Below are 14,811 nucleotides of genomic sequence, written 5' to 3'. Positions count from 1 at the left end.
GGCAGACGCTTAACGACTGAGCCACCCAGGCGCTCCTAAATGCAACTTTAAACAGATGTTTCTGGGGCACCTCGGTGGCTCGGTTGGTAAAGTGCCTGATTCTTGGTTTCGGCTCAGGTCATGATCTCGGGTTCCTGGGATCAAGCCCTGCATCAGGCTCTGCGCTCTGTGTGGAGTCAGCTTGTCCCTCTGCCTCGTCCTCTGCCCTTCCCCACCTCTCAAATAAATAAATAAATAAATAAATAAATTAATTAATTAAAAAAAAAGAATAAACAGACGTTTCTCCCTGACTCTCTCTGTTAAGCACGTGTGCTTAAATGTGTAGAAGTCAGATGTGCCTTTGATGGTGACAATGAGAGCACAGGATGTCCTTGGTGTGGTTTCTCTCCCTTCCTGTCACCACCTCTCCTGGGCAGGACCCCATAATAAAATAACTTCCAACACTTATCTAGGACTCACTGTGCCCCAGAAACTACACGAACTCGTTTCTTCAGTACAAGACCCTCGGTGCTATTATTTACCCTCCTTTTCACAGATTAGGAAACAGAGGCACAGAGAGGCTAAGTGACCAGACCAAGAATTCCCAGCTAGGCTGTGGCCAACCCAGGCTTTGAACCTGATCTGGTGTTCTTATTCTAGATAGGATGCGGCCCCACCGTATGAACATGTGAAATGGGACTTGACGGGGCGGGTGGGGGCGTTGGGGACAGAGTGGGCTGGGAGTGCAATTTGGGGGTCCAGAGTCCCACCACATTGCTCTCCCACACCCTCGTCGTTCCCTCTCTGGGGTCAGTTTAAAAATGCAATGATTTCCTATTACCTATTCGTGGCAGCTGGGTAAGAATCACACATGGGGGCTGGGTTTAAATGCAGATTCCTGGGCCCCACCCCAGACTCACTGAGCCAGAATCTCCAGGGTCTGGGCCCCAGGGATCTCCATGTGTCACCAGCACCCGTACATTAACACTTGGGGAAATTTGTCCGTATTACGGACAGGCTTGGGGAACCTGAGTCAGGGCTGGCAGTGACCGGAACCTTGGTCTTCTGAAGCCCAGGCCCGGCCTGGAGTGGAACCCCAGCTCTGTCCCCCCACCACCCGCCCCGAGGTGGGGTCGCCAGGCCTTACGGCGTGTTGAGCACCAGCCGGTCCCACTGGCCCTTCACATCGTCATCCTCAGGCTGCTCCGTGATGTAGAGGCCGTCAAACTCCAGCTTTCGGGCCAGCTCCTTCTCCCGTTTGAAGATCACCAGGGGCACCTGGATTGTGCAGGGAGGCACAGGGGTGGGTGTCAGGCACTGGCGGGAGCTGGGAGATCTTGCTGGCGCCGGGGTGAGACCCCACGTCTGGGAGCTTCCCCAGAGCAATCAGGGCAGATGGGCCAGGGCTGGGATGGGAGCGAGTCAGGAGAGCCCAGAAGTGGTGCCTGGTGCAGCCTTGGGGCTTCCCCAGGGAGGGGGGCTGCATAAAACAGAGGCAGGTGAAAGGAGCCAGAAGTGAGGCAAAGCATTCCAGGCAGAGGGAACAGCATATGCAAAAGTTCTGAGCCAAAAGAACTCTATCCCTCCAATAGTAAAGTATCAAGATTTGCTCAAACAGACCCCTTGGAACCCAAACTGAAGCTCTCATAACACGCCTTCTGGGGCATCACAAACCTCAGGGATCGTTATGTCAGAATCCACACTCCCCTGTTAGCACCTATGTTATGTCCGAGACCCCACAGACTCCCCACACGCCTTCATTCACCAACCGATCAGTATATAGAAAACAATATTCACAGTGACAAAGTTTGCCTCTTGATCCAGAAATTAACCTGGTCCTAGGCCCTGGCTGCTCAGCCGTGACCCACATGGGTTCCCAGTTTGAACAGTGTCCTTGCTGAAGACCCCAATCCTGTACTCAGGCCCCCAGCCCTTACTCCAGTTCCAGGCCCCCTCTGTCCCAACCGCCACGGGAGATCCCCGGCCCCTGCCCTAGACCCTCGCAGCCAGTGGCCCAGCACCTCTCCCTGCCCGACAAGCCCCTGCCCCGGAACCATGGTCATGACCCACCTTGAGGCAGTTGTAGCCAATGATGCAGAGGAAGGCCACCAGCGTATGGAGCAGACTCAAGCAACGCAAGGCCGGCTCCATGTAGCCCGTACTCTCCTCCAGGAAGTAGTACACCATGTTCTCATCCTCGTCGCCCTCCGCTTCCTCGCCGGCCCCCGAGCCCCAGCCAGAGCCGCCACCAGAGCCTGCACCTGACAGGTCCCCGGCCGCCGAGCCCTCCATGTCGCCCTCCCCTGGTGGAGAGTCTGAGACCTGAAAGGGGGGCCAGAGGTCGGTCAGGGCCTGCCACACCCAGAACCCACCGACACAATTAGCAGCCTCCATGCCTGAGGCTGGTTGGGGGGACAGTCAGATACAACTTCGGTGAGACTGGCAGTCAAGATGAGGGGTGGGCCCGGAACCCTGGCTAGCAAACCAGACTCTGTCCTGGGAAGCTGACTGTTGGACTGACAGGGCGACGGAAACCGTTGGAGCGGATTCTCCTTAACAGCGGAGCCTTAAAGAGACTGACCACCAATATTAACAAGAATACTGAAATTAGGCATAGCTAACATTTACACAGTACTTTCTATATGCCAAGTGCTGTTCTAAGTGCTTTACACACGCTAATCCTCTTGTAATCCCCACAGCTCTCAGAGGTAGATACTGTCAGTGTCCCATTTTACAGATGAGGAAACTGAGGGGCAGTGAGATTAAGCCCCTTGCCTAACATCATACAGCCAGTGGGTGGTGGAGTTGGGATTTGGTCCCACAGAAGCCAGCCAGACCGCTTCTCTATCCTGTTGGCAAGACCCCAGGGGCCCCTTTGTCTCTCAGGAGGCCTGGTTCTTAGCCCCTTCCTCCCATTCCATGAGCTGCTCATTTCCTCCTCCCCACAGATTTCTCTTTAGCTTAGGCGAAAGCAAAGAAGCTCCACTGAATCAGTGCATGTTGCAGAGAGGCCAAGTCCCACACCCAGGGGCATGGGGCTGGCGAGTGGCAGAGCTGAGCGTGGAAGCCGGAACTGGTTCCCTGCTCTAACTCCTGCAGATGGTCAGGCATCTGTCCCAAGGCACCCCGATACCCACATATGCTCCCATGGGGGTCCCAAGATCCAGGTGTCCAGCCCGAACCTCCCCAGCACCCCTGATCCAACACCTTGTCCCTTCACTGTGGGGGCCCTGGGAACCTGGTAGGGGCTGAGCCGCCCCGTCCCCCAGCCCAGATAAGCGCCTGGTCCTCCAGGCCCCTCGTGACCAGCACCTTATAAAACAGCAAGATGAAGTTGATGGCAAAGGCCAAGAAGAGGGCAAGGAATCGCAGGGTATAGAAGTTCCGGGAGAGGTAGTTCTAAGATGAGGAGAGAAAGAGAAAGAGCTCACAGTCCACCTTCTTCCCTGGAGAATTCGCCCCATCATCCACCCACCAATCCAAAACCTGGTCCCACAACCTAGTTATCGAGTGCCTACTGTATACCAGGACGTGTGCTAAGAGCTTTATACACACGAACGTGTATGGATCTCACCACACCCCCCACGAAGCGGGCACGGTGGATCTGCCCATTTTGCAGATGAGAACACCGGGGCTTGGGGAGGTGACATGTCTTGCTCACGGTCACACAGCCAAGAAGTGGCAGACCTGAGGTTTGAGGCCAGGCACCTAACCTCCGGAGCCCGCACTCCCAACCGCTCTGGTATGCTGCTTCCTGTGTGAGGCTGCCCCGTCTGCTTTAGCCCAGAGGACACTCGCTTCCATCTCTCCCTCCCTCTTTTTCTCTCCGTTGTTCTCCCTGTCCCTCATTCTTCCCATGCATCCTCGCTGGACCACCTTCGCCCCAACAGGTTTCCTTCAGCCCCTCATGTCAGGCTGGGCCTGGAGAGGAGGCAGGACAGGTGGAGCCCTGAGCCCTGCCCTCCCAAACTCCCTCCCTTCTTCCTGGCTTGGATGAGATGAGTTCTTCCAACCTCGGACGGGAGGGGCTGGGACCGGTGCAGTGGCTCTGACCCAAAGGCTGAGAACCAAGAAAGAGGCCATGGTGGGAGGAATGGAAGCATGGCCTCGGTTGGATTTAGCTCTGGAGAGCACATGGGGGTGGGAAGCTGAGGCAGGTGGCCCCAGATGAGCAAAGGTATGGAGGCTGGAATAAGGATCTTGAGCAGGGAGAGGCCGAGAAGCCAAGCGGGGGACCACCTAAGATGCTGCCCTGTGACCAGGTCCCGACTCCGTCTGGGGACATCTGTGCCCAGCCTGGCTTCTTCTGAGAGATAAGCCTGGCACAGGTGAGCTCAAGAACGGGGTGCAGAAGAGAGGTGGTGTGAAGGCACCGAGGGGTCTCCCTGGGAGAGGAGGTGTCAGCAAGCCCCCTTGTGGGGTCCTCACCAAGAACTTCACCCTCTGCACTTCCAGTTCTCCCCAGAATTCCAAGCCCCCGCCTCCAGCCTCCTCCTTCTTTGGAGGGGGTGGAGGAGGTGCCATCTTCTTGGGGGGCTCTGGTGGGGGTTCGGGGACTTCTTCCTTCTCCCCATTCTCAGCACTGCAGGCAGGACACAGAAAGAGTGAAGAGGTGCCCGGGCAATCCATCCATTCATTCGAAGCCATGCACTGGGGGCCCACCCCATGCTTGGCCCAGGTCTGGTGTTTGGGACACAGTGATGAGTCACTGTCTTCACGGGGCTCAGTCCAATGGCGGTACAGACTGGTCACCAGGCAGTGGCAGCCCAGAGTGGTCAGGGCTGGGATGGGGGACGCTCAGGGGGTTGTGGGAGCCCCAGAAACACCTCTTCCACTTGGTGGTGGGGCGTATGTGTCAAGGTAAGCTTCCTGGAGAAGGAGACACGTAAGCCCAAATGGGAAGGAGGGAGACCGAGATGAACATGGGAGAAAGTGCTCTGAGCGGAGGGAACAGCCCACAGGAAGGCTTGGGGTAAGAGAGGAGCATTCATTTCCCTACTCCCTTTGACAGAGCCCCTCCTCTGGGCCCCAGTCTGGTCTGGATGAGGCTGAGGACACAGCGTGACCTCAGGAGGCTCCCGGTCCAGGAGGGAGGCAATGATAGGGGCCGGGCCCCTTGGACTCCAAGGCCACTCACTCGGCTTTCTCGGGCTCAGGCTCGGGCTCGGGCTCGGGTTCTGGTTCTGGAGGCAGCTCCTCTTCCTCTCCATCCACCTGGAAGCAGGGCAAGCATCAGGGAGGAGCTGCCACCCCAGCGCCTCTCGGAGCGCCTCTGCCTGTTCCTCTTTGTCCCTGGGCAACCTACATTTTCCTCTCCTCCCATCAGAAGAGGGATTTTGAATCTTGTTTTACAGAGGGGAAACTGAGGCTCGGGAAAGTGGAGCGCCTTGCCAAAGCACTGTGCAGAGTCAGGCTGACTCCAAGTGGAGCTCCTGTTCCCCAGGGCTTCCCATCGCCTTGACACCCGTGGCACTCAGGGCACGGAGGGCCTGAGGATGAGGGCTACTTGATTCCTCACAACCACTTGTGTATCTCTGAGGGGCTCTCCCAGCGGCCCTGACCCTATCCCGGGCTGTTCTAGTTCCCGGTCCCCTTTCCCCTCTCACTAGGTTTCGGAGTCTCTCCTCTCTCTGGCTGCAGATATCTTGATGTCTCCCAGAAATACTACCTGTTTTAGGGTCTCCATCTCTGAGTCCACTTCTCCGGGCGTCTCTCTATCCCTGGTCTGTGTCTCTCTGGTTTGTCTCTGCGGGCCTCCCTCTCGGGCTCTCTCCCCTCTCTCTCTGTCTCTGGGAGTCTCCCTCCCCGTCCGGTTCTCCCTCTTATGCCCGAAGTCTCCAAAACCCCGCAACTCCCCCGCCCCGCGGGCCCTCTCACCCCGAGCTTCCTCTTGATGATGGGGGAGCCCTCGGGCGTGGGCGGCTCCGCGGGCGTCGTGTCACCCATGTCTCCGAGGCCGCCCGCCCCTTCGGGCCGGAAGGGGCCCCCGTCGGCCACGGCCACGGCCCCGTCGGCGCCTCCCGGGCCGGCCTCGTGCGCCGCCGCCTCCTCGTCGCCCGCGCCCTCCGCCTCGTCGCCCGCGCCCTCGCCCGCGCCCTCGACGTCCGCGTCGCCGCCGGGCCCGGTCGGCTGCTCGCCGTGCACCTCGTCGCCCGTGGGGTCGGGCATGCCGGCCAGGAGCTCGGTCACCGTCACCTTCTTGGCGCCCTCCACGAGGCCGCCGCCGAAGAGCGAGCCCCAGAGCAGGCGCAGCGCGCCCGCCGCCGCGCCCGCACCCGCGCCCGCCGCGCGCGCCACCGCCGCCCAGAGCAGCGCCGCCACCGCCGCGGCCGCCTCGCGCGCCGTGAGCCGCCGCAGCCGCCGCACGCGCCGCCGCAGGCTGCGGTAGCTGAGGCCGCGCAGCGCCCGGGCCGCCGCCGCCAACGCGCGCGCCGTCACGCCCGCCGCCGCCGGCCCCGCCGCGCCCTCGGGCCCCGCCGCGCCCTCCTCCGCGCCCTCGGCGCCGGCCTCCGCCGCGCCGTCGTCCTCGTCCTCCTCCGGCTCGCCCTCGGGCTCGGAGATCTGCGCGGCGATCTGCATCTCGAAGATGGTGTCCTCGCAGAAGCTCACGAAGAGCTCCATCTTCTCGGACTCGCCGCCCTCGTTCACCACGTCGAAGATGAACTGGCGCTTGGACTCCTTGACCTGCGCGCGGGGCGGGGGCGCCACGGGGTGAGCGCGCGGGCCGCCGAGCCCCTGCCCCGCGCGTGTGACAGCGGGGATCTCACTGAATCCTCGCCATCGGTCCTAGACCAGGGGCTCGGCTCCCCACTTCGCAGCTGGGGAAATGGAGGGCCTAGCAAGTCACGTCCTCGGGGTGCCGCCGCCGAGGGGTGGCAGCTGGAGGATTGGAGTCCCCACAAAGCTGGCTCCAGAATCGAGGCTATTCGCTCCTTTGAGCGATGGAGCGTAGTGGTGGAGGGCAAAGGTCCCGCAGCCGGGCAGCCTGTCTGCGTTCCAACCTCGATTCTGCCACTTGAGTAGCTGGTTGATTTAGACGTTAACTCTCTGGGCCTCGGTTTCCCCCCTCCGAATTGGGGGATAATAATAGGACCTCAGTTATTGGTGTGAGGATTCAGTGAGTTCAGAGATGCTGAGAGATGAGAACAGTGCCCGGCGCCTAATGAATACTACATAGTGCTCGCTGTTATTATATGGCTGCAGAGTGCTGGAGGTCCACCCTGCATACATGGCCTCGGGCAGAAGGAGGCAGTGGGAATGGGAGGGGGTGAGCAGGCAGAACTGGGTGTTTGGAGGAATTGAGAGAAAGAGTGTGCATGTGGGGAGCATGTGAGGGGCGGGGGTTGGGGCGATGGAGCTCCCACAGCTTGTACAAGAGTGTGAAGGGCCAGTGGTGAGCCGGGGCTTCCTGCAGGTGAAGAGATGTGGCAGACATCCTGCGTGCAAGGATGGTGCAACCACTTTTATGCCAGATTGGTGATGGTGGAGAATATGCAATCAGGCCCCAAGGGACACAGGTCAATGTGCAAAATCTTGAGGGGGGCCCTATGGAGTATGTGAAGGGGCCGACGTGCAAGAGCCTTGTGAGTGGGCACCAGGGACTAAGGGGGGAATCGGGTGGCGGTATAGGAGGATGTGGGAAAGATGCCACCGTGTGGGGCTCAAGTGTCCATGGTGGACATGGGCACACAGGGCAGCCATGCAAGGGCCTGGGGCCCAAACTGGAGGGGAGTGTTAGTGCTGGAGGGGCCTACAATTCATAGCACCAGTGCACGTGAGGCAGGCATGAGTGTGCAAGGGGGACCTGGGAGTCGGTGCAGTCAGGCCCAGAATATGAGGACAGGGTTCAGTGTGGGACATGAGCCCAGGTGTGCTTGAGCCAGGTGTCAGTGAGGAGACATGAGGGGTCCAGTTGTCGAGGGGGTGATGGGAATGCAAGCCTCATGGGCTACAAGTGTGAGATGGGAAAGGGTGTGTAAGACCATGTGGGAGGAATGTGCAGGTAAGGAACAAATGGGAAGTATGAATGTAAGGGAAGCGCAAGAGAATAGGGAATGGGAGCTCCATGCAAGCTAAGTGTGAGGTGGGCTGGGGGCCTGCCGGAGCCACACGAGTGTGCCCTTGGGGCAAGTGAGTAAGGGCACCTGAGAAGCCGAGACAGGCCACATCAGGCCAAGGATAGGCGCGGTACCGAGGACACTCGGGGGCTCTTGGGGGTGCGATGGAGGGTGATCCAAGTGTGCACGGGTGATCATGGGCATGCCAGACAGGGTATGCAAGGGGGTGAGTAAGTGAGGGGTGGACAACCATATAGTGTGCCAGGACTGTATCCTCAGGGTGAGTGTACAAGAGGTGTGCACCCACACGTGGACCCCCAATACGTGGACATCGTGTGCTGGGACCTCAGAGAGCAACTAGGGGCACGTGTGGTGACTGGTTAGGGGCAGGCCAGCATAACTAGGTGCCCCGGAGCGTCCAAGGTGAGTGTGTGAAAGAGAGGGCATGAGTAGGCCAGGGCTCAGAGAGGGCACACCAGGGGCTACCGGGAAGATGAGCAAGCGGTGCATAACCACGTATAACCAACGTGCTCCGTTACGCGACCGCGTGGCTGTGAACAGAATTACAAGGACACACTAGAGCTCCCAGCGTTGAGTGTGCAAGTGGCAGGCATGGTGTTCAAGCAGCCAGTGGGGACAGCACACGCGGCTGTATGTGCCAGGGGTGTCCATCCATCTCCGGGCTAAATCTGCAGGAAGTGGGCAGGGGAGACCCCGGGACGTGCAAGGGCACCGCGGGGCCCATAGCATGGATGCAAAAGGGTGGGCATGGACTTGCATGGCCAGAGCAAGAGCCCCCCAGGGACTGCAGAGCGGCTGTACAAAGCGGGTACCTGACCCTGTGGGGTCCAAGCGTGCAAGGAGCATGCGCTGGAGCCGGGGGAGGCGAGCATGCATGTGCGCAGGCGGGCCAACCTGGGGCATCTCCCACTGGGTGCGGTTGGTCTCCGAGATCTCGAAGTAGATGCGCTCGATGCGGCGCGAGGCGCCCATGATCTCGATGCGGCCCAGGTAGGGCCGGAAGTACTCGAGGATGCTCTCCGCCAGCTGGAGGAAGTTGCGCAGGCGCGGGTCGTGGGGCACGTGCTCCGACAGGTTGGTCAGCAGCACGGCTACGTTGAAGCCGATGTCGCGGGCTGGCTCCTGGAAGCGGTTGGCGAACTCCTCACAGTCGATCATCTCGTTCTCGTCCGCTTCGGAGCAGGAAAGCAGGAACTGGATTTCGGGGCCCGTGAACTGCTTCTGGCTGTCCATGGCCTGGGGGCGGGCAAGGGTGAGCGGCAGAGGTCAGAGAGGTCATAGCTTGGGGGTGGGCAGGGCTGAGCTGGCCCTGGGGAGCCGCGGTGCTCTTCTTAAAAACAGTTATGGAGGGGCGCCTGGGGGGGCTCAGTCGTTAGGCGTCTGCCTTCTGCTCAGGTCATGAACCCGGGGTCCTGGGATCGAGCCCCACATCGGGCTCCCTGCTCAGCGGGAAGCCTGCTTCTCCCTCTCCCACTCCCCCTGCTTGTGTTCCCTCTCTCACTGTGTCTCTCTCTCTCAAATAAATAAATAAAATCTTTTTTTAAAAGGTTATGGATTTTTCGAAAAGACAGAAAATTCCAGAATCAAAACCAGCACCCAAGGCTGAAACCCCGGCAGGTTGGCACAGATAGGGCTGTACCAGCTATCAAATACCAGAATGCTGCATTTCCACAAAGCCGAGCCACCATCCACTGTAAGATACATCCCTTTTCCAGAGATGGTAAGATGGAATTGATGAAACTCAGCACTTGTGTAGAATGGTAAAGAAATGCTGCCCCAGGCTCTCCATGTGCTCTGCACGCCTGCGGTCTACCCTCCCCGCCTGATGGCTCCTATGGTCTGTCCCAGAGGCTCTCTGGGTCCCTGTGGCTGCAGGCAGGGTCTGTCTAGTTGGAGTCAGGGAACTGGAAGAGAATGGAGCCGAGGCATTGCTCTCCCTGACTTCTTCCCTGAGATGGTCATGTCTCTCCCTCAAAAGTCAGTCCTACAGCCCTGCCCAAACAGCTGCTTCTATCTCCAAGTTAGGTAACTACCCTCTCCTCCAGGACAGCCCCTCCACGCTAGGGCCCCTGACTGATCCATGTCTCCTCCTACCCCAAACCTCCCCCAAGGCCCGCTGCCCCACCCCTTTCCAGCAAGTACATCATTGACACTTGACACGGTGGAGGGCCCGAATTTCAACTGGAAACAAACAGTCCTATGCCCATCACCCCAGAATTAAATGCTCATGCGGACATATTTTTCAAATACTATGTATTTAAGAACTAAAACATTACAGGTATGATTGGAGCCTTCTGTGCGTTCTTGTCCCACACCACACCCCATGCCACCCCCAACTTCTCCCAAAGTAACCACTGTCCTGGAGATGATCTATCCTTCTAAACATGTCTCAATACTTCTACTACCTATATCCTGGCATTTTCTCATGAAAATACATAGTATCCTGTACATTTTTTTTTATTTAAAGAATTGCTATTATAATCATATAATTTGAAACTTGCTTTTTCTACTCAACTATGTTTTCAAGGTCTATCCATGTTGATATATGGATCAAACGAATTCGTTTTTACTGCTGTGTAGTATTTTTAATAAATGCAACACCATATATCCTCCTGATAATGGACATTTAGGTTGTTTCCAGTTTTTTACTTTACAGACAACACTTTCATTGAACAGTCTGGTGCTGACCTCCTGTGCTCTTTTTGCAAGAAGTTCTCTAGAGCAGTTTTTCAAATGTTTTGACTGCACTCACAGTAAGAATGCATTTTGTAGGGTGACTCCAGAGAAAGGGGCTCATGATACAATTCTGACTTTCACTATGCAACACTCTCTGCAGTTGTTCGATTCCATTTTATTTTTAAAGATGCTGGGCATGACTTCACTGAATTAATTTCATGACCCACAGATGAATTGCAGCATGCAGTCTGAGAAATGCTGCTCTGGGGTATGAACAGAAGCAAAATCTTGTAGCTCTAAAAAGTGCTTTGTAGCCAAGAACTTTGCAAAATGCTTTCTAAATGAGTAACATGCTTTGCAAATCATGAAGGGCTCTAGAAACCACAGAGTGTGGAGACATAATCACACAGGAACTCCTCACCATCTACCCTTGCTGCACCGACCTGCCTCCTCCACTTATGATGCAGTGTGTCACTGTCTCTCATAAAAGACCCCCTCTCTATGGGGAGGCCTGGGACTCCATCCCCTCCATTCAGCCTTGGACTCTGCTCTTGTGATCTGCGCGTCTCTCTTTGTCATCATCCATTTGCCCACTCTCCTTCTTTTGAAATACCTCTTTCTCTGACTGCTATCAGCTTCCTACACTGGCGTCCTCCTTTATTCCAGACTTCTAAAGGTTGGGGGCACCAGGCCTGGAATCTGCCCCCTTTCTTGGGATACACACCCTCCATGGAGATATCATCGAGGCCCAAGGCTCTGAACACTGTCCCACACCAAGGATTGCCCAATTTACATCTCAGCCTTAACTTCTCCCCAGAATCCAGACACTTGACAGCTGAAGTAAGTCCCTATCTGACATCTTTTTGTGGATCTCTACCCTAAACTGGAAATGGTCCAAACTGAACTTTTGATTTCAAAACCTCTCCTCCCACTGCCTTACCCATCTCAGGAATAGCATCGCTCCCCACCCAGCTGCTTAAGCTAAAACCTTTGAGTCATCCTTGATTCCTCTTTTCTATCTCACCACCCACACCTGATTCATCAGCAAATCTGTCAGCTCTGCTTTCACAGATCCAGAACCCACGCACATCTGCCCCCTCGACGGGCCCACCCTGGGTTTGGTCCCGCATTTTCTCCCCCTGGACTCACACAGCAACCTCTTCCCTGTTCTCCCTGCTCCCCCTCTATCCCCAGTCTGCTCCCCCCAACACAGCCAGGGGACCCTATAAACATCTAAGGACACACCTCTCCCTGCTCAGAATCGTCCCTTGGTTCCATCTCATTCAGGTTAAAAATTCGAGTCTTCCTTGCACCCAAGCAGGCCCTGCACGTCTGCTGCCTCCCTCCCCTCTTGCACTTTACCTCTTCCATTTTCCCCATCAACAGCCCTCTCCAGTCAGGCTGGCCCCCTTGCCACCCCTCTGGTTCCCACCTTTCAGCATTGAGACTTGCTGTCGCCTTTATCTGGGATGCCACCACCTCCACATGGTACGCTTCGGCTCTCAGCTTCGATGCTCTTTTCTGGAAAGGCCTCCCCCATCCACCCAGTTGACAGGGCTTATTCCACCCATGCTGTCTCACACACCACTCCGCTCACTTCCTTCAGACTACAGATTATAACCTGAAATTATTTTGTTTAGTTCTTTTCTTTTAGAGAGGGAGGGGGAGGGGCAGAAAGAGACTCTTAAGCAAGCTCCATGCCCAGTGCTGCAGGGCTCAACCTCACAACCCCGAGATCATGACCTGAGCCGAAATCAAGAGAGTTAGACGCTTAACTGACTGAGCCCCCCAGGTACCGCTTTTTAGTTATTTTCATCTGCCCCTTCCCACTGGGCTATCTGCTCTGGGGTCTCTGTCTGTTCTGCTTGCTGCTACACACAGTAGATGCTCAGGACACATCTGTCAAGTGAATTAAGCATCTTGAAAGCAGAGAAGACTTTGTCCCTTCGTTACAGTTTTTGAAAATTAAAAAGTCCTTTAAAAAATCCTGACCTTGCCTTTTAAACCATAAGGAAACCAAAAAGCATGTTGTGAAACACATATTTGTAAAGAGTCTGGGAATCCTATGAAGCTTTGTGTTTAGGAAACCATACGATGCTTGATAAATGGCCCCTCAGAAATGAGAATATTAACAAAAATGGGAATGGCGTCATTCTGCAATCTCTAGTGCACTAATGTGTCTGGGTGTCAAACATCAGTAGCTGCTGACCTCAGCAGGGGAGAGATAACAGGAAAGGATTTGCCTCCTGGTGAATGTAGGCAGCTCCACAGAGGATGTGCCAACAAAACAAACAGATCCAAACCTGCATCTGATGGGCTTCTGACCTAAGTCTCAGTTTACAGGAAACACAGGGGGAAGGAGGAACACACTACATGACACAATGAGGTTGCCTCAGCCGGATGGAAACTGTGGGAAACTCTACAAACAGGACACACACTTCCCAGTGAGAGCCAATGGCTACTTGCAGCTGCTGAGCCCTTGAGTCACAGCAGGTGCAAACTGAGATTTCATGTGGGATTTCAAAGACTTAGCATGAAAAAAAAGAATGTAAGATGTGGAAGAGTTTTTTATATTGATTACATGTTGAAATGGTATTTTGGCTATATGAGGTTAAATAAAATACACTGTTGAAAATGACCTCGGGCGCCTGGGTGGCTCAGTTGGTTGGGCGACTGCCTTCAGCTCGGGTCATGATCCTGGAGTCCCGGGATCGAGTCCCGCATCGGGCTCCCTGCTCAGCAGGGAGTCTGCTTCTCCCTCTGACCCTCTTCCCTCTTGTGCTCTCTCTCTCTCCATTCTCTCTCTCTCAAATAAATAAAAAACTTTAAAAAAAGAAAATGACCTCACGTGCATCTTTGTGCTTTTTAAAAGCAGGGGTACTAGAAACATTTAAATTATGCATGTTGCCCACAGTGTATTTTTAATTTTTTAAAAAAGTAAACTCTATCCCCAACAGGGGCTCAAACTCACGACCCCGAGATCAAGAGCTGCATGTTCTACCGACTGAGCCAGCCAGGCGCCCTGCTCACATTGTATTTCTATCAGAGAGTGCTCCTCTATAGGGCCAAACACCTGGGTCTCCAGCAGATCAACTACAAGGAAAAGGAAAAGTGCTGGAGGGGAAGCAGTAGATACAAGGCGGTTTAAAGAAATAACCAGTTGCCGGGCACCTGGGTGGCTCATCATTAAGCATCTGCCTTCAGCTCAGGTCATAATCCCAGGGTCCTGGGATCGAGCCCCACATGGGGCTCCCTGCTCAGCGAGGAGCCTGCTTCTCCCTCTGCCTGCTGTTCCCCCTGCTTGTGCTCTCTCTCTCTGACAAGTAACTAAATAAATAAATCTTTAAAAATAAATGAAATTCATTAAAGATTTTATTTATTTATGGGGGGGGAGAGGAGCAGAGGGAGAGGGAGAAGCAGACTCCATGCTGAGCACAGAGCCCGAAGCAGGGCTCCATCCTCAGACCCTGAGATCATGATCTGAGCCGAAATCAAGTATCAGCTGCTTAATCGACTGAACCACCCAGGTGCCCCCAGAAAACATTTCTTAAAGTATATGCGATATTTATGAGATTTGGAAATGTGAACATTGAGTAGATATTTGATGACTTAACAAATTGTGGATATTTTTTGTTTTGTTTTTTATTCCCTTTTTGGTTAGGAATGAAAATGACATTATGGTTTGTTATTATAAAAGGAAAAGTAATTTTCCTTATAAAAGTCTTTTTTAAAAAATTTTATCCATTTATTTGAGAGAGAGAGAGAGCATAAGCAGGGGGAGGGGCAGAGGGAGAAGCAGACTCCCCACTGAGCAGGGACCCCCCCCCCCCAACACGGGACTCCATCCCAGGACTCTGAGATCATGACCTGAGCTGAAGGCAGACGCCCAACCGACTGAGCCGCAAAAGAAAAGTCTTTTAAGACCATCCATTATACAATTCCATTTATGTGAAATGTCCAGAACAGGCAAATCTATAGAGACAGAAAGATTAGCAGTTGCCAGGGGCCTGGGGCGGGGGGGGGTGGGGGGGTGGGTGGTAAATGGGAAGTGACTGCTAAAGGGGTGATTAAAATGTTC

General features: G+C 55.2%; 1 protein-coding gene across 1 annotated transcript in view; it reads right to left on the bottom strand.

The window, feature by feature from the left end:
- The window catches only part of RYR1 (ryanodine receptor 1), a 108,446-nt gene that overhangs the window by 6,681 nt on the left and 86,954 nt on the right, over positions 1–14,811 (bottom strand). Inside the window, exons 90-96 of the mRNA XM_088026936.1 lie at positions 8,952–9,293; positions 5,857–6,663; positions 5,117–5,193; positions 4,408–4,561; positions 3,292–3,378; positions 2,050–2,301; positions 1,127–1,257 (exon numbers count right to left, since the gene is read on the bottom strand). Of these exons, the coding sequence (XP_087883062.1) occupies positions 1,127–1,257; positions 2,050–2,301; positions 3,292–3,378; positions 4,408–4,561; positions 5,117–5,193; positions 5,857–6,663; positions 8,952–9,293 (1,850 nt within the window). The remainder of the gene's footprint in view (positions 1–1,126; positions 1,258–2,049; positions 2,302–3,291; positions 3,379–4,407; positions 4,562–5,116; positions 5,194–5,856; positions 6,664–8,951; positions 9,294–14,811) is intronic.

The sequence above is a fragment of the Eumetopias jubatus genome, unplaced genomic scaffold (genome assembly GCF_037043125.1).
Source record: "Eumetopias jubatus isolate StellerSeaLion01/CBP00866 unplaced genomic scaffold, mEumJub1_p1.0 scaffold_10, whole genome shotgun sequence".
Classification (NCBI taxonomy): domain Eukaryota; kingdom Metazoa; phylum Chordata; class Mammalia; order Carnivora; family Otariidae; genus Eumetopias; species Eumetopias jubatus.
Note: the sequence above shows the minus strand (reverse complement) of the source record. Positions and strands in the feature narration are given on the sequence as shown.